This window comes from Pseudochaenichthys georgianus, chromosome 18, assembly GCF_902827115.2.
Source record: "Pseudochaenichthys georgianus chromosome 18, fPseGeo1.2, whole genome shotgun sequence".
Classification (NCBI taxonomy): domain Eukaryota; kingdom Metazoa; phylum Chordata; class Actinopteri; order Perciformes; family Channichthyidae; genus Pseudochaenichthys; species Pseudochaenichthys georgianus.
Genome location: NC_047520.1, coordinates 16,079,987 through 16,101,549, shown reverse-complemented (window position 1 = coordinate 16,101,549; position 21,563 = coordinate 16,079,987). Strand labels below are relative to the sequence as shown.

The following is a 21,563-nucleotide window of genomic DNA, read 5'->3' as shown; positions in this document are numbered from 1 at the left end:
ACTACCGTGGAGTCTACACATGTGCAGCCTCGACATGTCTCCAAACGAAGTACGCCGGGCTCAGTAGAATTCCAAGTATGCTGGACATTGGAACGGTACTTCGGCGGCACTCGATGACGTGGTATGCTTGAAATAGTGGCTCTGGAGCAGCTTTACTCGAGATTGAGAAACACCCCTTGTTACATACACAGCTACGTAGGACCTTTGTTATCATGTGCTACTCTAATATTGGAAGAGCATACTCAGTATTTTCCCAACATCTTTATTGTCAGATCTCAAGCCATCTTGTTTGTTTCAATTTTTCGGGCTTTTATTTTGAAACATCTTATGCATTGGTGGTTCAGTGGTAGAATTCTCGCCTGCCACGCGGGAGGCCCGGGTTCGATTCCCGGCCAATGCAACACATTGTTTTAGGCATGGCGGGATGAATAAGAGGCTGCGACATCACTTTAACTGACATAAATACTGACATGTCCGAGTGAAGGGTGCACTATTTAACCAGGCTGTTTGGTGCATTTAATTAAAAGTGGAATGGTCTTCTCTTTCTTTTCTTTTATTTCATAAAACGACCCAAGACTTTTGTTAGAAAAATATCACTCGGCTTGGTCTTTAATATCAGGATACATGTATTTATTATCCTTGCAAGAATGGAAGTAGTCATCACATACAGAGCTGCATGGTAAAACTAGTTCTCTGAACAGTTTCCTTGACATGCTTGCATACAAGAGAGGGTGTTTTTCAGTCACAAGATGCAGAATACCGGTTCAAAGCGGTATTCAATGTTTTAGTTCAGATTAGCTAAGGCCTGCGTAAGCAATAAACATGACAGTCATATGTCTATCTCCATAAAGTCTGAATCATCATGTTAATCATTGTCACATAGCTATCATATTCCTAAAACAGTGCACTTTGAATTAGTGAAGACTAACTTTTTTATTTTGTGTCCTCTCTACTTTGTGAACAGAGACCGAACAGCCTCCTCTCTCTACAGATGTGGACATGCGTTGCTATAACAGCTTTCTCAACCTGGTTCCCCCTGAAGTTTGCTCTGTGCCTCTTATCATGCACTGTATGCTGGAGCAGGTCTGTGTATGTGTTGTGAGTTTGAAAGTGTAGTGTGGAATCTAGGTGGTTCAACGCTTATTTACCCCAATTTCTTGTTTTCAGGTAGTGATTTCAACAGAGCAGTCATGTCCAGCTAAAGAGTCCAAACCTCACAATGGTCCTGGGTTAGACTATCAGCTGGTCAGCTTCATGCTTCAAAGCTTCCTCCCTCTGGTACATGCTAAAGAAGAGAGAAGTCGCATGTTGAAAGGCTTGCTGGCTACAGTGCAAAATGAAGACGACCAGAAGGTATAGTGGCTCCACACTGAAACACACATTTCGTAAACTATAATATGTATATAGTAGGGCTGTATCCGAATATCCAAATATTCGTTCGTTGGAGTACTATTCGGTTTTCAATTTCGTTATTCGTTTTCTTTCTTTTTTTCTCGTTTTCTTTCTTTTTGAAAAGAGCTTTTGCCTCTTCGGCTGGGTGCTAATTAGGGATCGACCGATATGGCTTATGGCTTTTTCAAGGCCGATACCGATTATTAGTAATCAAGGAGACCGATAACCGATATTTGGAACCGATATACATTTGCAGTAAAATCAGAAAATATTGGTGTCAAAATGTAGAATAACACAAACTCCAACACAACTCAACACAACTTCTTTGAAATGCATTTAAGCATATATCATGTTTAATGCACTTTTAAACATCTTACAACTGGTTTCCTCTCTGTGCCCTTTTCTTTAGTGTAGCCATCTGCAATGAGTTAGAGAGAGACAAGAAGTGGGGCTGACATGCTTAACTGACAATAATGCTTAATTTATTATATCAAAAACAATGCCTGTCTTTCTAGCATAAAATCCCAATAAGCTGCTAGCAACTGCAAAACACTAGTGCTAGCTAATGTTTTGCAAACTATTAAAAGTGAGGCTATTACAGTAGACCTAACGTTAGTCTAGTAGCCTCACTTCTAATATTCGCTGCTGATTACTACCGAATATCCGGAGCCCGAAAAATTGTATCAGGGACAGCCCTAGTATATAGATTTATATATAAATATGTAGATAACAGGGAGGACACTATCTGAGGCATTGGTGGTTCAGTGGTAGAATTCTCGCCTGCCACGCGGGAGGCCCGGGTTCGATTCCCGGCCAATGCAGGATATACTTTTTTGAAAGACATGGTGAAAGGAGAGGCTCGTGTTTCAGTCTCTTTGAAAACAGTCTCTGCTGGCTCGACTGTCTTGTTGAGAGGGCTTTCACAACAACACACAGAATGTAGGGTGTGCTTAAATTGTGACATGTCTATGAACGGCACAAGAGTCCTTAAAGCCCTCCCCCCGTCACTGTGATGTGGCGGGGGAGGGTTTAATCCGCTGTTAACAGCATTCCAACTATCTGTTCTTCTAAGCACGAAATTCTTTATTAGGGCCTATTGTTATTGGTATGTTTCTTATTATTATTCCCCGTCCGGCTCAAACCTGTTTTTGAGGGCTTTACGACGCCATTCATGCAGCAAAATTTTGCATTGACGTCAGGACCGGTGAAAAATTTGACATTCTGGAGTCGATGGGTTAAAAAATTCCCACATGCTCGCTAGCGCGTATGTGTAAAACATTTTGGAAAAATTTGTTTTTTGCACACTTATCCGGGGGGACCTGCACTACATAAAGTCCTCTTGAACCCCTAAGCTCCGCCTACTTAGATTTTTTTGTATTAGCATAATGTTAAAAACAGTGAAATATTATCCTAAATTTCAAATTTGGGTTTATCAACACCAATCTTAGTATACAGCATCAGTGGAGGGTCACACACATTACAGTAGGAAATGAAAATCAAAACGTATTAGCAAAAAGGTGTGGCTTAGAAAGAAATGCTCATAACTCATCAACAATGTATCCATTCACCACAGATTTTGGTGGATACGTTCAGTCTGTGTTGGGGAATAAGCACACCAAAGCATTTTCATTTTGGACAATAGGGGGCGCCAAAAACATCACCAATTTACAAATCAAGAACGGATGGACGAAATAAAACAATCTTTTTTTAGACATACTCTGGGGGTGACTATGAACTGACGTTTAAAGTGTCGAAACAAATGCAGAATGTGGGCGTGGCCTATAACAATTGTTTACATTGCGATAGCATAAAATGAGCTTCGGACGCAAAACTTGGGACACACGTCACAGCCCACGACCTTTTCGCGAATGTAAAAGACAAATGTAATCTTTCAAAAAAAACTGCTCACTAGCGCCCCCTAGTGTGTGTGTGTGTGTGTGGTAGTCACATATCGTTTCTCAGAGCCATGCGTCACGCCTCTTTTAAACATCACTGTTGCCTGAACTCAACTCCGGAGGATACATCAGTGTACCCTCGGTTATAGCTCCTCCAGGGAGACTCCTCTCTCCTCTAAATCAGTGTATCCTCGGTTACGGCTCCTCCAGACAGCCTCCTCAATAATCGATCCTCGACGAGCCTTTAGAGAAATGTGTTGTCCTTCGAGAAGGCGCGCCGACATCCGTTTCCGGGTCGCTGCCGGAGGACCTGGGAGTTTGGGACGCCAAAATCATAGAAATTACAAACGGCTCATTTCGGAGGATGCTTGACGCCGGGACGACCGGCAAACCTCCCCGACAGGCGCACGGACGCTAAGGCCCGCCCACAACTGCGTGCACGTCTGTGACCGCAGTTTTAATTCTTGTTATTCCGCCCGTTATTTTGCCGGCCTTCTCCTCCCGCATTGAACATCGCAGAAACTCCGTTCAAACATCAAAACGTTCAGCTCGGTCGGGAATCTATGGCTATTACTTTTATCATTCATAACTTTCATAATTCCAGAGATACATCCCATAATTCATCACATTTTTAACCATTGAAGTCAATGGAGAAACTCTTCAGACTTCAACAAATCTTCATGCGACTTCAACTGCCAACTGTTCCTTCATACTTTCACTTAGAAACTTCATTCCAACTTTAACCTGTTAAGCACCAAGCCTGTTTTTCAGGTTTCAGGCTCGAAAAAGAAATGTCCAGAACAAATGACCATATCTCTCCTTCTAAAAGGGTTAAATTAATAATCTTTTTTCTCAAAGTAATGATAAACCTGTGAGTTGGATGTAGAAAAGTCAGAATCAATATAGATGTTTTTATTTTAAAGAAAATTCAGATTGAACATAGTAAAAAACTGTAAATTATAGTGTCCGTCCAAGAATTATTTTTTACTTATAGTGAAAACTAACCTTGGATGATGGTAAGGTAGACTAAAAGCTTTAGGAATCCAAAGTACAACATATAATAAGTACCCTGTATCGAGATTGATGCAAAACAAGTGACATTTGACCTTTTAAAATAACTCCACCTCTGGGGTGATTTGGGTGGAAATGAGCGTTTTTTACCGTTTCTCTGGAACCCATTGGTCGATTTTGGTGATTGACACCTCTTTCTGACCGTTGGAGCCAATAGAATTGAAGGGGAGTTTTCACATAGACACCAACATTAACACAAAAAGGTGGGGGCTTTGCGCATGTAGTTTTGCATGAGAGTGAAGCGATCTCTCGCTCTGACATTTGGAAACGGAAAAGCAGGGTTTATTGCTTATGGATGATCAGAAATCATTTCAAAATTAACCTACGGATTAACTTCAGCAGAATTGTTATCGTTTTAATGCCATTGAAGACCAGTTTTGACCAGACAACGACCAAGGTAGGCCATGTTGCCGGTTTTAGCTACCTAGCGCCACATGTTTTGATGTCTGTTCTTGTTATTATAATGTATGTTCCCATCGATTCTGTGTCATCTCACGATGCGAATTGATGGGTTGGATGTGCAGAAAAGATAAATAATAAGGGTTTTATGAGTGAGTTTCTGTGCAGTAATCTGTTAGCATTTTTCGCTCGTTGCTAATTCAGAGGCTCAGCGTTAGCATTGTGGGTTTAAAAAAAAAAGATCAGTTAGATGAGTTTCTTCCCGTTACATGGATATAAAACATTCATAGTTTATTAAATATTAAGATGCCCTCAGACACTGTTTCCTCAGATGACGCGTTTTTCCCCCCGGTATCGATATTGACCCTCCCCCAATAAACTTGTTTTTTTATTATTTATAACATTTAAAAAATATTTTTTAATTTTTTTAATTATAAATAAACTGTGAACTGTTATGCTACGATGTATGTGATGTCAGATAGTAACTATAAAAAAAAATTGCAGGCTAGGTCAAATTAATTCATGTCTTTGTTGTGATTTGTGATTCGTCCACATTTAGACCAATCACAGCGTCACACTCTGCCGCCTATTCTGGATTTGTTTATTGTTTATTGTGCATTCTGTAGACTCCCATTTCTGTTTGAATTACAAAATGGACATCAGAAATTGGCTTAAAAGGTCTAAGGATTTATTAAAACAAAATAGCGATGAAAGAACTGCAGCCGATGGTGCTGCTGGCGACCCTGCACCTGCCGTTGCAGCAGCACGCCTTAATGTCATAAGCTTGACCTCGGCAAACCCCGGGGCTGAGTTAGCGAGCCCAAGCCTTGACTCATCAAGGCGGCCGCCACCAACGCTGTCCTCTGAGGCACAGCTCCTTGTGCCCCTACCATCACCAGCTGCGTTGCCACACCCTGAACCACACCCGCCAGCATCCTCCTCCTCCGTGCCGGTGCCTCCACTACAGACGCTACCTTGCAGCACATCAACAGGTACTATTGGGCCAGCAACCGCTCAAAGACCAACAGCCCCAGATGATCTTGGGGTTAATAAACCCAACCAGGTGAAACTTGATCGTTATCCAGGGAGATTGTTTTCAGGAAAGAAGCACACAACAGACCATGGCTTGAATATTCGTTAAAAGCAGACGCAGCCTTTTGTTTGTAGACAATTTAAAGTAAATACGTCTTCATCTGATGCAGCTTTCACTGTCAAAGGTGTTTGCGACTGGAAACACGCATTACAGACTGATAAAGGACTGCTAAGACATGCCGCATCAAAAGAACACATTTCATGTGAGTGTTTGTGGAGAGAGAGACAGATACGCGAGGAAACAAATAAGGAAATTAGAACTTTGGTGCACACAAATCACCTGGCACGTAACCTTTATTACGTGTCAGCTGTCGTTGATATTATAGCTTTTTTAGCTGTCAACCAACTCCCTCTCAGAGGTGACCACGATTCACTCCACAGCATGTCCGAGTCAGGCAGTGGGCTCTTCCTATCGATGTTTGAGTATACGCTGCACAAAGATGCAGAGTTGGCCAAAATAATGTTCTAAGTTAGCTCGGCTGAGTGAAAGGATGCACCTGCAGTGCATAGGAAAATAAACCATGCCCAAGGCGGGCTAAACAGTTCATCGTCTCCACTATTTCTCTCCGAGTGCAGCGATGAGGAAGCTGCCATCCTTAACCAGTGTGCCTTGCTCGTGATTTACCAGTGTGTGTGCTGCCACGCACACAATGTTTCAAAAGTGGTTTCTATGTTTCCCTTTATTTGTGTATGTATTTGCGATAAGTGTGCTTCTTTACGCAATGCTGTTGGCCTTGCTGTTTGATATATATTCTGCCATGACGGTTTTGTGTGCCCTCCCAGGAAAATCATATGCCCTCCCTTTAGATTTGTTCTAGCGCTGGGTATGGAACCCAGTGTGCTCTGATTGGTCGAGAAGCTGACAGGCTCGTTGCTGCTCGCACACACACAGACACACACACACACACACACTGCTGCGAGCTGCTGTAGGAGCAGACAGGCTTGGTGATACAGCTAGCGAAATTCATCCTGAGCACACACAAACACTCACAGCCGAAGTAAAAACAATAAGTGTGGCTTGATATTGAGTAAGAAAAAGGTTTATAACGCTGTGAGCATGGGTCTGCGGAGAGCATTTCTCCGCGATCCCAACGTAGTCCGAAAAACGTTTAAACGGCTATCAGTGGTAGATAGCTTGTTTGTTTTAAACATCATAAATACACAAACAACAATGAATACTTACAGGTTGTGTACCCGAATCTCCCGCTGGTCCAAACAAAGCAGGAGTAGTGTGTGTGTGTGTGTGTGTGTGTGTGTGTGTGTGTGTGTTGCATGTAGCAGCCGCATGTGTGCAAACTGCCCCGCCCCCTCGCACACAGACGGGGAGAGAGAGATCTCTCGTCTCGATTGGAAAGATCAAAAATACTACAAATAATCATAGATGCATTTTCGCAGTCTTTTTACATATTAGATAACGGAGTTGACGACACCAAAACTGCAATATAATCAGGGCTGCACATAACTGGTGCGCGTGCGCAGGTGCGCGTGCGCACCTCCGCCAAAAAAAGAGCACCGGGTCATTTGAAAAAAGGCGCATTTGCGTACCAACATTGAGAGAGGGAGAGAGAGAAGAGAGAGAGATATTTGCGAGTTGCATATGAACTCAGGGCCGGCCCGTAGCACTGGCTAGATATTCGCCTAGGGCGCCATATCTGTGGAGGCGCTGCGCTGGCAGTTCTGGGAGGGAAAAAAACATTTTTGACCGTTGGCGCTCATCCTAATTTTCGGCCTTGATGTAACAATATTCATAATTAAGTAAATGTAACACCCTTTTCACCCCGGTTACACGTTTCATTTGCCCTGTACGATGGGCACTGTATGTGATGAAAATGGGGGAATGTGGCTTATCTGGCACCCGCAGCTCACAGCCAAAATGCAAGTGAGGGAGAGAGAGAAGGGCGCACCGCCCGGTACCGGCGCTGTTGTTATTAGAATCTGGTGCTAGCTGCTCTAACGGATATAAGAAGAAGATGTTTCTACAATAATGTGGAGGAAGAGTCCTCTCCATTCAGACTGATAACTACAGCTCAGTGAGGTAAATAACTCAGTCTAAGTTCAATCGGTTTGGTCACAATTTATGTAAACACATATTTCCAAGGCACTCCTTTATAATTATTGGGATAAACAGGTTTTAAATCATTCCAATGTATACTATAGGACAGTAACCAAAAATATCCTTTAAAACTGGAGAGATCAAAAAAAATGCATAAATAAATAAATATTAAGGTAAAATAAGATATGAATGAACAACACAAATAAAATAAGTTACATTCATTTGTTATTGGCTATGGTAGGTTATTGGTTATGTTCACATACTTATTTGATTACATCCAGTTGTCTAAGATGACAACAGAGACTTTCGACCCAAACCCAGCTGTTGACTTGTGGATGCAAGCAGCTAATTGCAGACTCAACCAGAGAGAAAGTAGTAGGCCTACATCATCAGCTACCATGTCTGACAGAGAGGAAGACAGTGAGGAGAACAGTCAGGAGGGAAGTGATGACCGCTTGTAGGATTACTGGTCGTGCTAATGTTGTCTTAATGTTGTTCACCTCTGCATGTGTGTTCTGTGTTCACCTCTGCATGTGTGTTCTGTGTTCACCTCTGCATGTGTGTTCAGTGCTGTGTGTCTGGCAAATAAAGTCAAGACCCCCTCAAAAGTTACGGTTTATTTCATTTTAAGGATGTGCACCAAGCAACATCTCCAGGTGCTCCTTTGAGAACCAGGGCAAAACAGTTATGTGCACCCCTGAATATAATGTTTGTGTAGGATAATAAATATGACATATCTTTCTTCAGTGCCCTACGCTGTACATATCCGGCATGAATCGCTGAAAGGTTTTGGGAAGCTTTGTTTCGTGAACGGCTGGCAGAGGGTGCGGCCATAGCTCTGGGACTCCAGCATGCTTTGACACACTCTTCACATAAATGAATTATTCCTTAATTTGTCTCTGCTTTAATCTCTTTTGTGCCAGAGGCTAGAGGAGAAGTTTGGAGAAGAGGAAAAGCAGAAGTTTGCGCATCCTCTGGTTATCAGACACCATGATGAGAGGGCACTGCGTTTGACGCATATCAATGCAAGTAGATTCTTGATTATTATTTTATTAGTTCATGTGGAAAAAGCAATTTTTGTTCAAAGCAGACTGGATAGTTTGAGTAATCTTGTTGCTATTCTGAATGTATTTGTATTCATGTGTTTATATGTGGCTCTTAGGTGGTTCAGGGTTTCGATCCAGCAGAGGTGGAGATATCAATGATGCTGCATTCTCCAGTGTGGCAGCTGATCCACTCTGTTGCTCAGCAGAGAAACAGCAACTCCTCCTGGATGGCCATCAAACAGCAGCTACAACATTACTGCACAGATGGTCAGAAACAGTTTAAGGAATTATTATAATCTGTTTTGTCAGTCTTTGTTTCTTCTGAAAAAAGATATTGACTGCTTCAAAGGGATATTAACATGTTATGATATCCCACAGATGTTGTTTCATGGCTGGAGGTGGAGCGTTTGGTTCATCGGAGTGTGTTTGAGAGTATGCCACTGACCAGATTGGACAGTAAAGGTGTACTACTTAGGCCACCTGGACAACTGGGAACACTGAGACCAGCACAGGAACAGATAACTACATCAATCCCCTGGGACAACCCACTATCCTACTCTAAACAGCAGATTAATACCCTACGGACTAAAGGTATTTCAATTACTGTGATGATGTGATTTTAGCTTACAACTGTATTCAAGACTCTGAAACACGCTATATCTCATTCAAAATTTTAACTTTAGGTTTCACCTTTCTCACGGAAAATCCTGGTAACACAGAGGTATTTTTCTATATGTTCTGTACTGTAAGTTTAAAATAAAATAAATAAATTGGGAGCTTGGAGAGGGGGGTAATATTCATTGAAGAAATCATGTGAAAAATAGGAATTATGCCTGCATTGATTGATCTAATCAAATGATACTATGCTCTCCTGTATCACAATAGAGTTATTTGGTGAGGTTAAAGCTTTTGTGCAGTAAGAATTACAAAACAACACAGAATTCTCCGGGAACCATCACCTTATCTTAGTGGAGAGGTGTGTGTGCCCCTGGGGGCTGTGTTGTCAGAAACATACTGTTCCTGGTAGGGTCTCCCAAGGCAAATTGGTCTCAGAATAACACCAATGGTGTGGGATTCAGGGGAAGGATGGTTGGTGCATTCATCAACAACTAGAAGGAGATCTCCAACCTCCCGGAGTAGTGCTTTGGGGGCCACAAACTGCTGTTGGAGAAGGTTAGTAGACATCCAGGTTTTAATGTTGCGGAGGCAGTAGACTAATGACAGGAGAGGGAGCTGAGTCTACAGTTAGGGTGTTATGTTGGAAAAAAACTTCGGGATCTCTTGAACCAACCTGCCCTCTATAGTAGAGGCAGAGCCAGAGGATGATGGGCGATCAACATCAATCTCTCTGGAGGAGGTCACTGAGGTAGTTAAACAACTCCACACTGGCAAAGGCTCTGGGTGGAGGAGACCCATCTAGAAATGCTTGAAGGCTCTGGGTGTTGAGGGACTGTCATGGTTGACAAGTCTCAGCATTGCGCTGAAGTCGGGGGCAGTACCAAAGGAGTGGACGACCGGGGTGGTGGTTCCCCTGTTCAAATTAGGGGATCAGAGGGGTGTGTACCAACTATAGAGGCATCACACTTCTCGGTCTCCCTTGGAAAGTTAACCCTAAGGTTCTGGAAAGGATGGTCGATTGACGGACCTCAGATTGAGGAGGAACAATGAAGATTCCGTCCTGGTCGTGGAAGTATGGACCAGCTTTTTTACTCCTAAAAAAAGCCTGGGGAGTATGCCTATCTCGTCTACGTGTTTTTTGTGGATTTTGTTGGACTTGTTTCCAGTGAAGGTTGGCCCTCACCAGAGATATGCTTCGTCACCAATCCTGCTTGTGATATTCATGGACAGGGTCTCAAGTTGTAGTCATGAAGGAGAGGGCCTGCAGTTTGTTGGGCTAGGGATTGCATCTCTGCCTTTTTGCAGATGACGTGGTTCTGTTGGCGTCATCGGTCTGTAACCTTCAGCAGTCATTGAACTCATTGGATGGTCTGTACCAGCGCCGTATAGAGAGAAGAGTTACGACAGCGGAGGACCAAAATGCTTGATCGTCACGTGTTTCAGGGACACTCAATAGTTCCCCGGAAGTTCGTGGTGGGACATTTGAATGCATGATTACCGGAGATAGAACTACGATTTTTGGTAATAAGTAGTGAATAAAGGTTTTGATTTGCAATATTTCTACAACATATCGATGTGTATGTAGTTACATCAATATTTGAAAAAGTTAAATTTGCTAATATTTGAGGATTAAGATAAAATAAGAAGTACTTATTGATACCAATTTGGGAAATGTTTGCTTTGCAGCAGCAAAAGACAAGGCATTGCACATAAGACAGTTAAAAGACTAGAATTAAACAATCGAAAATGTAAACATCTCAAATAGAAATAAAATAGCAGAAAATATACATAGTGTGAACAGCTATCTTACCTGTTAACATATACATGTTAGGCTAACGTTGCCTTGATTAAAGAGCCTGTTGCTGTTGTTTATTGCTTTGAATAGTTTAAAACAAATATTATCTTCTTAAACTTGAATGGTAGTCAGGAGCATCACTTCCTAATGTTTGATATATTTAGAGGGAGGGAAGGAAGGTTTCAAAATTCAGATTAGATTCATTTCTACAATTTCTTTAATTCATGGTGGTTTCAGTAATCCCCTGGTAATTGAGGACATAAGTAATCTAAATGAGTAATGTCTTCTTTATGACTTTCAGAAAGGACAGGAGACCGGCAGGTGCCTATCAATGATTGTCAACTGACAGTAAATAAATGGAATTCAATAAACATTGAATAGCATGTCATGCAGTTTGTCTGTGCCTTTTCCTCCGTGTTGTCCTGGCATATAGTCTCCCCCATGGTTTGCTGTGCTGCCTGGGGATGCTCCAAGCGCTCAGAGAAAGGAGTACAAATGTAAGGTTTCCCCACTGACACAGAGAGGAGGAAAGAATGTCTGGCTCAAGTCAGCAGGAGCAATTTAACTATCACAAAAGACAACAACAGCAACATCATATGTGAGGTAATCATATTTTTCACAAAACGAAGACCACACCATTGGGAAGCTTAACGTCTGTTTAATCAAAATAAGGAACAGGGAGAGGCTTGCAAAGCTCTGGGAGTTGAGACTCAGGTGCAGGGTGAGGGTCTCATTGCAGGTCTTCAGGAATCCCCCTGGGGTTCTTGTGCTGAAAGAGGGAGACAGGAGAAAGGGTTAGATAAAACAACAAAGGATGGGAAATTGCTGACCTATTTGAAACTACCATGTGTTTTCACTCTCACTTAAGTCCCTCTCCCTTTGCCATCAATCCAAAATCAGCTGAGCTGCAACATAATACAGACAGGTAATAATCAACAGAATCACAAAGACATAATATGACTGCTAAAAACACTCACCATAAATTATGTTTTTGTTTACTGTTTAGAAGTCTCAAATATCCACTCTAAATCCATATCAATAGCGATGGATCACAAAAATAGCTCTCTTCCTTATTATTGTGTAACGTCAACTATATTATACTAGCTTGAACTCCAAGATGGAGATCCAAGATGGATATCCTCATTTCACTCCACCCACTACAATCACACGCCCCAATGTTATATTTAACTAATATGTAACTCCCTCCACCCCGGATAAAAGCACGTTTAGCCCCTTTTCTCTAATTCCACAACGTTGGAGGAAATAACATTAAGAGAACGGATTAATAGGCTGTTCGTGGTCAACGTGTGTTGCTAACTTTATCCGGTATCCTAGTCTAATCTGTTATCTGTAAACGTTAAATATACTGATTGAAGGGATAATCCACTAACATCCTTTAATACACATGTGTAGTTAATTTGATTCAGATGTTCTGATAATATCCGCAATATAAATCTTTAAATGTCTTCTTACCTTCAAAAGTCCATCATGAACGGTCTATTATGCTGCAACCATAGACTGCTAGCCGCAGATAACTTCCGGGGAACTATTGAGAGGCTCCACGATCCGCCATTGCTGTAAAAAAACTGGTCCATTGGAGTGAACGGAGATGTCGTAACTCTTCTATTATATGGCTCTGGTCTGTAACATGGTGACTAAGAGAGCACTGAGCCAGAAGGCAACGCTCTCTGTACCAATCCTCACCTATGTACATGAAAGATGGGTCATGACCAAAATAACGAGATCGCAAATACTAGCAGTCAAAATGGGTTTTCTCCGGAGGTGGCTAGCATCCGCCTTAGTGATAAAGGGAGAACTTCAGTCATCCTGGAGCGACTCAGAGTACAGTTGCTGCTCCCTCGTGTAGAAAGGAGCCAGTAGAGGTAATTTAGGCACCTAATATGGATGCCACTTGGCCATTTCCCTAGGGAGGTGTTCCAGGCACTTCCAGCTGGGAAGAGACTGAGGGTCAGACCCAGGACCAGGTGGAGGGATTATATCTCCATGCTAGTCTGGGAGCGCCTTGGAAACCCCCAGTCAGTTGGTTAATGTGGCCAGGGAAAGGGACGTTTAGGGCTCTCTGCTGGAACTGCTTCCCCCGCATCCCGACTCCGTATAAGCGGTGGAAAATGGATGGCTGGACAGAATTAATTTTCTCGTAAATGTGTGACTTTTTGAAAAATAACAAAGTATTTAATCATAAAGTTGATACTTATTAATTGAAAATGTACGACTTTTATCTTGGGAATAATTTTTGCTGAATATTACCCCCACTCCCGGCTCCTTAATTCTTGTTTTCTTTATAAACAATGACCATAACATTTTGTTGTAAGCAAATCCAAGTCTTCTCTTTTTTAAATGTTATAATACAAAAAAGTGACTATTGTTCTGATTTTTTGCCTGATCCATCCCAAGAAGATTAGAAGGGTCTGTTGCCAGCTGGATTTATGTGATATTCAGAGTTGTAGACTGAGGTCTCTGAAGGACTGGCACTATGCTGAACACCACAGTGCTTCCATCTTCCAACAGGTGAACACTTCAATAGTACCATGACATTCATATTTCAGCTAAAAACCCTAATTATTGGATTGAAACCCTTCATATTCATTTTTTCTAAATGTGTAGGTACTGCAGTTAGCCTCAGAGGATTACTGCTGCTTGGACACCTTCAGAGGAAGTCATAACAACATCCTGTACATTTTCTGTCACAATCCAATGAGCCCTTATCGTCAGTGCAAGGAGTTCTGGGATGTAGCCCTTCACACTGATGTCAAGTTCAGGTCAGAATGCAAGGTCACATTTTCACACAGTGTTTGGTTGTTATTGGAATATTCATAATTATTTTTATTTATTTTTTACATGAGGAAGAACACAAATAAATTCCCTTAATCAGCGACATTAGATTATACAGGAACAACATTTAGAAAATTGATCATATGTGGAGTGTTGTATATATTTAAATATCATTGTTACCTTCTGATAGGAAGTACCTGGAGCATGTGGCAGAAAGCATTTCCGATTGGACAAAAGAGGAAGAATTAAAGAGAGAGACAATGCAACTCAGAAATGTCAGACCTGCTCAGGATCTGAGAGGTACCGAAGCTTGTCAACATAAAGCTTTGGTAACTATGCATTACCACCATACTAATATACTGATGGTTTTCTTCCTGGACCAGATGAAAAGTCGCCAGATTCTGCTGAGAGGGAGGACACACTGGACCCGGTCATCCGAACAGGCTCTCTAAAAGTTGGTATACAGAAACACATTCACTATAACAGTCGGCTCTGTACTGTCTTTTTTTTTATCAAGGTTGTAACTTTTTTAGAAAGACAAAATAGGATAGCTTAACAGTCGTCCAGCCTGCTTGATTTAAAAATAATTGATGAATCATTCTGGGAGATGTGGTGCAATATCCCACATTAGATTTAAAATTAAGATCTAAATCTGGGGAGATTTTTATCATCAGATAGTTACAGAATCTCATACCCAAGCATTTTTTAAACAAACCACTAAATGTATTCCTCCATCTATTTTGTTTAACTGCGTATCCTAAGAGGGACGTGGATGGCTGGAGCTGATCCCAGCTGAAAAGGTCAGCAATGGTATGGAAATAACTGCATTCTTTGTATATTAAAATGTGTGTTATGATACAGGCCTGGAAGATAGAGCAGGAGCAGCTGAAGGAGAAGAAATGAACAAGAAATCAAAGAAGGAGAATGCACCGAAAGGCCAACAGCAAAAAGAGGAGGCTATGTCGACTGACAACAAGAAAAGTAAAACTTTGCCCACTGCTAAGAAGAGCAGAGCAGGAAGCTCAGCCAGAACTAACATAGAGTCCAATAACACCACAGCGCCCCCTTGGGAGGAAAACAAAGAACTGCATACGTCAGCAGAGCCTTTCAAATGAGGGCACACTCAGTAAACCATTTAGCAAAACATATATAGTGGCCAGCGTGCACATCTCATTACAGAGAGATGTTACAAAATAGATTGAGTAACGTGTTTGAGTGTGATTGTGTAGGATTTCACAGGCTATAACATGGATGGAAAGTTGATCCGTGTTGCAGGTCGTCTCCAGAACCTTTTCCCTTCAGATGGAGGACACATCAGCGTGGAGAATATCAGCTATGTTGAAGGTATTTACAAAAGTCGAGATTGTAGAGGAAGCTCCAACAACATTACTTTGCAGTGCTGCGTAATTTAAAAAATCTTGACATTGTTAGGGGGGGGGGTTTGTGAAAAGCAAAGTGCTACTCAGCTATTCCTTGCTGGATAGGTGCATTGTCCACATGCGTTTTATTCTGTTTTCACTCCAGGTTCCATCCTAATGAAACTGGCTGTGAAGAAGGATGGACATTATTTCTGCACACACATCAACCAAGTTGTTTTTGATCTAGTGAAACCTCTCCCTCAGCCCCAAGACAAAGAAACCAATGGCGGAAAAGGTACAGATGGTATTCCTACTCCAGACAGTAGGCCTGTTTGGACATTTAAAATTATTTTGATCCAGTGGTGTAAGGTGTAATCTAACAAAGTACATTTACTGAAGTACTGTATTTGAGTACACATTTGAGGTGATTTACTCAAATATCTCTATTTCCTGCAACTTTTTTTAAAAAACAAAAAAATATATTTAAAAAGTCTCAGTTGGAAAACACATCATCCTAAACTGAACATGTTTGTCCTGAATAAACCATGAACAGTAGACAATTGTGCTGCTAAATCAACACTCAAGTACTTTCAGTACATTGTAATGATGAAACGTACGTGCTGATGAACGTCCCTCTTTGTGTGCCTGTGTGTTTGTCCTTTTCAGTGTCAGAGCCTGTACAGCCTGTGAAAAGAGTGACACAGGGCTCCCTCTCAGCTGTCTTAGACAATGGAATTCATCTCTCATACAGTTTCTACGGTCCAACAGGAGAATATAGAGGTATTCATTTGTATTTTAATATTTCAAGCTTTACTTAAAATTGAAAATAATTTGAATATGGTCCCTCTCAGTGCTTTGAATATTCCTGTTATAGAGAACCGCAGTGACGCGTCCTAAAACCCGGAAGTAAACTTCTTCCGGTTCCTTCGTCAAAAAGCAATGAGATTTCTCCATAGGATTTTGGAAAATAGCTCGAAACAAGGTCTGTGGTTGACACACATTTAAGAGAGCGATCACGTTTTGTTCAGCCGGATAATCTCCACATGTCTATCCTACTTTTATAATTTTCTAATCATAAATCTAGTCACCAGAAGCAAAATGCTAACGTTATGCTATAAACGAACTACAAGCGAGAACAGCAGGGTCGCACGACTTCAACGTCACGCTGCGTTTGCATATTTGAACAAAGCGTTTCATTTTAGAAACCGAATTTAACTAGAAGTCATGGCTGTGTCAATTACCAGTCACAGATTTTGGTGGATACGTTCAGTCTGTGTTGGGGAATAAGCACACCAAAGCATTTTCATTTTGGACAATAGGGGGCGCCAAAAACATCACCAATTTACAAATCAAGAACGGATGGACGAAATAAAACAATCTTTTTTTAGACATACTCTGGGGGTGACTATGAACTGACGTTTAAAGTGTCGAAACAAATGCAGAATGTGGGCGTGGCCTATAACAATTGTTTACATTGCGATAGCATAAAATGAGCTTCGGACGCAAAACTTGGGACACATGTCACAGCCCACGACCTTTTCGCGAATGTAAAAGACAAATGTAATCTTTCAAAAAAAACTGCTCACTAGCGCCCCCTAGTGTGTGTGTGTGTGTGGTAGTCACATATCGTTTCTCAGAGCCATGCGTCACGCCTCTTTTAAACATCACTGTTGCCTGAACTCAAACTCCGGAGGATACATCAGTGTACCCTCGGTTATAGCTCCTCAGGGAGACTCCTCTCTCCTCTAAATCAGTGATCCTCGGTTACGGCTCCTCCAGACAGCCTCCTCAATAATCGATCCTCGACGAGCCTTTAGAGAAATGTGTTGTCCTTCGAGAAGGCGCGCCGACATCCGTTTCCGGGTCGCTGCCGGAGGACCCTGGGAGTTTGGGACGCCAAAATCATAGAAATTACAAACGGCTCATTTCGGAGGATGCTTGACGCCGGGACGACCGGCAAACCTCCCCGACAGGCGCACGGACGCTAAGGCCCGCCCACAACTGCGTGCACGTCTGTGACCGCAGTTTAATTCTTGTTATTCCGCCCGTTATTTTGCCGGCCTTCTCCTCCCGCATTGAACATCGCAGAAACTCCGTTCAAACATCAAAACGTTTCAGCTCGGTCGGGAATCTATGGCTATTACTTTTATCATTCATAACTTTCATAATTCCAGAGATACATCCCATAATTCATCACATTTTTAACCATTGAAGTCAATGGAGAAACTCTTCAGACTTCAACAAATCTTCATGCGACTTCAACTGCCAACTGTTCCTTCATACTTTCACTTAGAAACTTCATTCCAACTTTAACCTGTTAAGCACCAAGCCTGTTTTTCAGGTTTCAGGCTCGAAAAAGAAATGTCCAGAACAAATGACCATATCTCTCCTTCTAAAAGGGTTAAATTAATAATCTTTTTTCTCAAAGGAATGATAAACCTGTGAGTTGGATGTAGAAAAGTCAGAATCAATATAGATGTTTTTATTTTAAAGAAAATTCAGATTGAACATAGTAAAAAGCTGTAAATTATAGTGTCCGTCCAAGAATTATTTTTTACTTATAGTGAAAACTAACCTTGGATGATGGTAAGGTAGACTAAAAGCTTTAGGAATCCAAAGTACAACATATAATAAGTACCCTGTATCGAGATTGATGCAAAACAAGTGACATTTGACCTTTTAAAATAACTCCACCTCTGGGGTGATTTGGGTGGAAATGAGCGTTTTTACCGTTTCTCTGGAACCCATTGGTCGATTTTGGTGATTGACACCTCTTTCTGACCGTTGGAGCCAATAGAATTGAAGGGGAGTTTTCACATAGACACCAACATTAACACAAAAAGGTGGGGGCTTTGCGCATGTAGTTTTGCATGAGAGTGAAGCGATCTCTCGCTCTGACATTTGGAAACGGAAAAGCAGGGTTTATTGCTTATGGATGATCAGAAATCATTTCAAAATTAACCTACGGATTAACTTCAGCAGAATTGTTATCGTTTTAATGCCATTGAAGACCAGTTTTGACCAGACAACGACCAAGGTAGGCCATGTTGCCGGGTTTTAGCTACCTAGCGCACATGTTTTGATGTCTGTTCTTGTTATTATAATGTATGTTCCCATCGATTCTGTGTCATCTCACGATGCGAATTGATGGGTTGGATGTGCAGAAAAGATAAATAATAAGGGTTTTATGAGTGAGTTTCTGTGCAGTAATCTGTTAGCATTTTTCGCTCGTTGCTAATTCAGAGGCTCAGCGTTAGCATTGTGGGTTTAAAAAAAAAAGATCAGTTAGATGAGTTTCTTCCCGTTACATGGATATAAAACATTCATAGTTTATTAAATATTAAGATTGCCCTCAGACACTGTTTCCTCAGATGACGCGTTTTTCCCCCCGGTATCGATATTGACCCTCCCCCAATAAACTTGTTTTTTTATTATTTATAACATTTAAAAAATATTTTTTAATTTTTTTAATTATAAATAAACTGTGAACTGTTTATGCTACGATGTATGTGATGTCAGATAGTAACTATAAAAAAAAATTGCAGGCTAGGTCAAATTAATTCATGTCTTTGTTGTGATTTGTGATTCGTCCACATTTAGACCAATCACAGCGTCACACTCTGCCGCCTATTCTGGATTTGTTTATTGTTTATTGTGCATTCTGTAGACTCCCATTTCTGTTTGAATTACAAATGGACATCAGAAATTGGCTTAAAAGGTCTAAGGATTTATTAAAACAAAATAGCGATGAAAGAACTGCAGCCGATGGTGCTGCTGGCGACCCTGCACCTGCCGTTGCAGCAGCACGCCTTAATGTCATAAGCTTGACCTCGGCAAAACCCCGGGGCTGAGTTAGCGAGCCCAAGCCTTGACTCATCAAGGCGGCCGCCACCAACGCTGTCCTCTGAGGCACAGCTCCTTGTGCCCCTACCATCACCAGCTGCGTTGCCACACCCTGAACCACACCCGCCAGCATCCTCCTCCTCCGTGCCGGTGCCTCCACTACAGACGCTACCTTGCAGCACATCAACAGGTACTATTGGGCCAGCAACCGCTCAAAGACCAACAGCCCCAGATGATCTTGGGGTTAATAAACCAACCAGGTGAAACTTGATCGTTATCCAGGGAGATTGTTTCAGGAAAGAAGCACACAACAGACCATGGCTTGAATATTCGTTAAAAAGCAGACGCAGCCTTTTGTTTGTAGACAATTTAAAGTAAATACGTCTTCATCTGATGCAGCTTTCACTGTCAAAGGTGTTTGCGACTGGAAACACGCATTACAGACTGATAAAGGACTGCTAAGACATGCCGCATCAAAAGAACACATTTCATGTGAGTGTTTGTGGAGAGAGAGACAGATACGCGAGGAAACAATAAGGAAATTAGAACTTTGGTGCACACAAATCACCTGGCCACGTAACCTTTATTACGTGTCAGCTGTCGTTGATATTATAGCTTTTTTAGCTGTCAACCAACTCCCTCTCAGAGGTGACCACGATTCACTCCACAGCATGTCCGAGTCAGGCAGTGGGCTCTTCCTATCGATGTTTGAGTATACGCTGCACAAAGATGCAGAGTTGGCCAAAATAATGTTCTAAGTTAGCTCGGCTGAGTGAAAGGATGCACCTGCAGTGCATAGGAAAATAAACCATGCCCAAGGCGGGCTAAACAGTTCATCGTCTCGTCCACTATTTCTCTCCGAGTGCAGCGATGAGGAAGCTGCCATCCTTAACCAGTGTGCCTTGCTCGTGATTTACCAGTGTGTGTGCTGCCACGCACACAATGTTTCAAAAGTGGTTTCTATGTTTCCCTTTATTTGTGTATGTATTTGCGATAAGTGTGCTTCTTTACGCAATGCTGTTGGCCTTGCTGTTTGATATATATTCTGCCATGACGGTTTTGTGTGCCCTCCCAGGAAAATCATATGCCCTCCCTTTAGATTTGTTCTAGCGCTGGGTATGGAACCCAGTGTGCTCTGATTGGTCGAGAAGCTGACAGGCTCGTTGCTGCTCGCACACACACAGACACACACACACACACACTGCTGCGAGCTGCTGTAGGAGCAGACAGGCTTGGTGATACAGCTAGCGAAATTCATCCTGAGCACACACAAACACTCACAGCCGAAGTAAAAACAATAAGTGTGGCTTGATATTGAGTAAGAAAAAAGGTTTATAACGCTGTGAGCATGGGGTCTGCGGAGAGCATTTCTCCGCGATCCCAACGTAGTCCGAAAAAACGTTTAAACGGCTATCAGTGGTAGATAGCTTGTTTGTTTTAAACATCATAAATACACAAACAACAATGAATACTTACAGGTTGTGTACCCGAATCTCCCGCTGGTCCAAACAAAGCAGGAGTAGTGTGTGTGTGTGTGTGTGTTGCATGTAGCAGCCGCATGTGTGCAAACTGCCCCGCCCCCTCGCACACAGACGGGGAGAGAGAGATCTCTCGTCTCGATTGGAAAGATCAAAAATACTACAAATAATCATAGATGCATTTTCGCAGTCTTTTTACATATTAGATAACGGAGTTGACGACACCAAAACTGCAATATAATCAGGGCTGCACATAACTGGTGCGCGTGCGCAGGTGCGCGTGCGCACCTCCGCCAAAAAAAGAGCACCGGGTCATTTGAAAAAAGGCGCATTTGCGTACCAACATTGAGAGAGGGAGAGAGAGAGAAGAGAGAGAGATATTTGCGAGTTGCATATGAACTCAGGGCCGGCCCGTAGCACTGGCTAGATATTCGCCTAGGGCGCCATATCTGTGGAGGCGCTGCGCTGGCAGTTCTGGGAGGGAAAAAAACATTTTTGACCGTTGGCGCTCATCCTAATTTTCGGCCTTGATGTAACAATATTCATAATTAAGTAAATGTAACACCCTTTTCACCCCGGTTACACGTTTCATTTGCCCTGTACGATGGGCACTGTATGTGATGAAAATGGGGGAATGTGGCTTATCTGGCACCCGCAGCTCACAGCCAAAATGCAAGTGAGGGAGAGAGAGAAGGGCGCACCGCCCGGTACCGGCGCTGTTGTTATTAGA

The 21,563-nt window shown here is 42.2% G+C and overlaps 1 protein-coding gene, 1 long non-coding RNA gene and 2 other non-coding genes across 4 annotated transcripts in view; all 4 read left to right on the top strand.

Moving 5' to 3' along the window:
• Nucleotides 1-21,563, top strand: part of spag17 (sperm associated antigen 17) — a 67,941-nt gene that overhangs the window by 20,501 nt on the left and 25,877 nt on the right. Inside the window, exons 10-19 of the mRNA XM_034106600.2 lie at nt 965-1,083; nt 1,168-1,353; nt 8,826-8,927; nt 9,065-9,215; nt 9,327-9,539; nt 9,632-9,669; nt 13,780-13,890; nt 13,987-14,141; nt 14,345-14,454; nt 14,538-14,608. Coding sequence (XP_033962491.1) covers nt 965-1,083; nt 1,168-1,353; nt 8,826-8,927; nt 9,065-9,215; nt 9,327-9,539; nt 9,632-9,669; nt 13,780-13,890; nt 13,987-14,141; nt 14,345-14,454; nt 14,538-14,608 — 1,256 coding nt within the window. The remainder of the gene's footprint in view (nt 1-964; nt 1,084-1,167; nt 1,354-8,825; nt 8,928-9,064; nt 9,216-9,326; nt 9,540-9,631; nt 9,670-13,779; nt 13,891-13,986; nt 14,142-14,344; nt 14,455-14,537; nt 14,609-21,563) is intronic.
• Nucleotides 330-400, top strand: trnag-gcc (transfer RNA glycine (anticodon GCC)). Its single transcript has one exon. It is a non-coding gene; the product is annotated as a tRNA-Gly (tRNA).
• trnag-gcc (transfer RNA glycine (anticodon GCC)) lies at nt 2,143-2,213 on the top strand. The gene has a single exon. It is a non-coding gene; the product is annotated as a tRNA-Gly (tRNA).
• Nucleotides 15,390-16,273, top strand: LOC139435730 (uncharacterized). Its single transcript, XR_011644938.1, has 3 exons — nt 15,390-15,498; nt 15,679-15,807; nt 16,179-16,273. It is a non-coding gene; the product is annotated as an uncharacterized lncRNA (long non-coding RNA).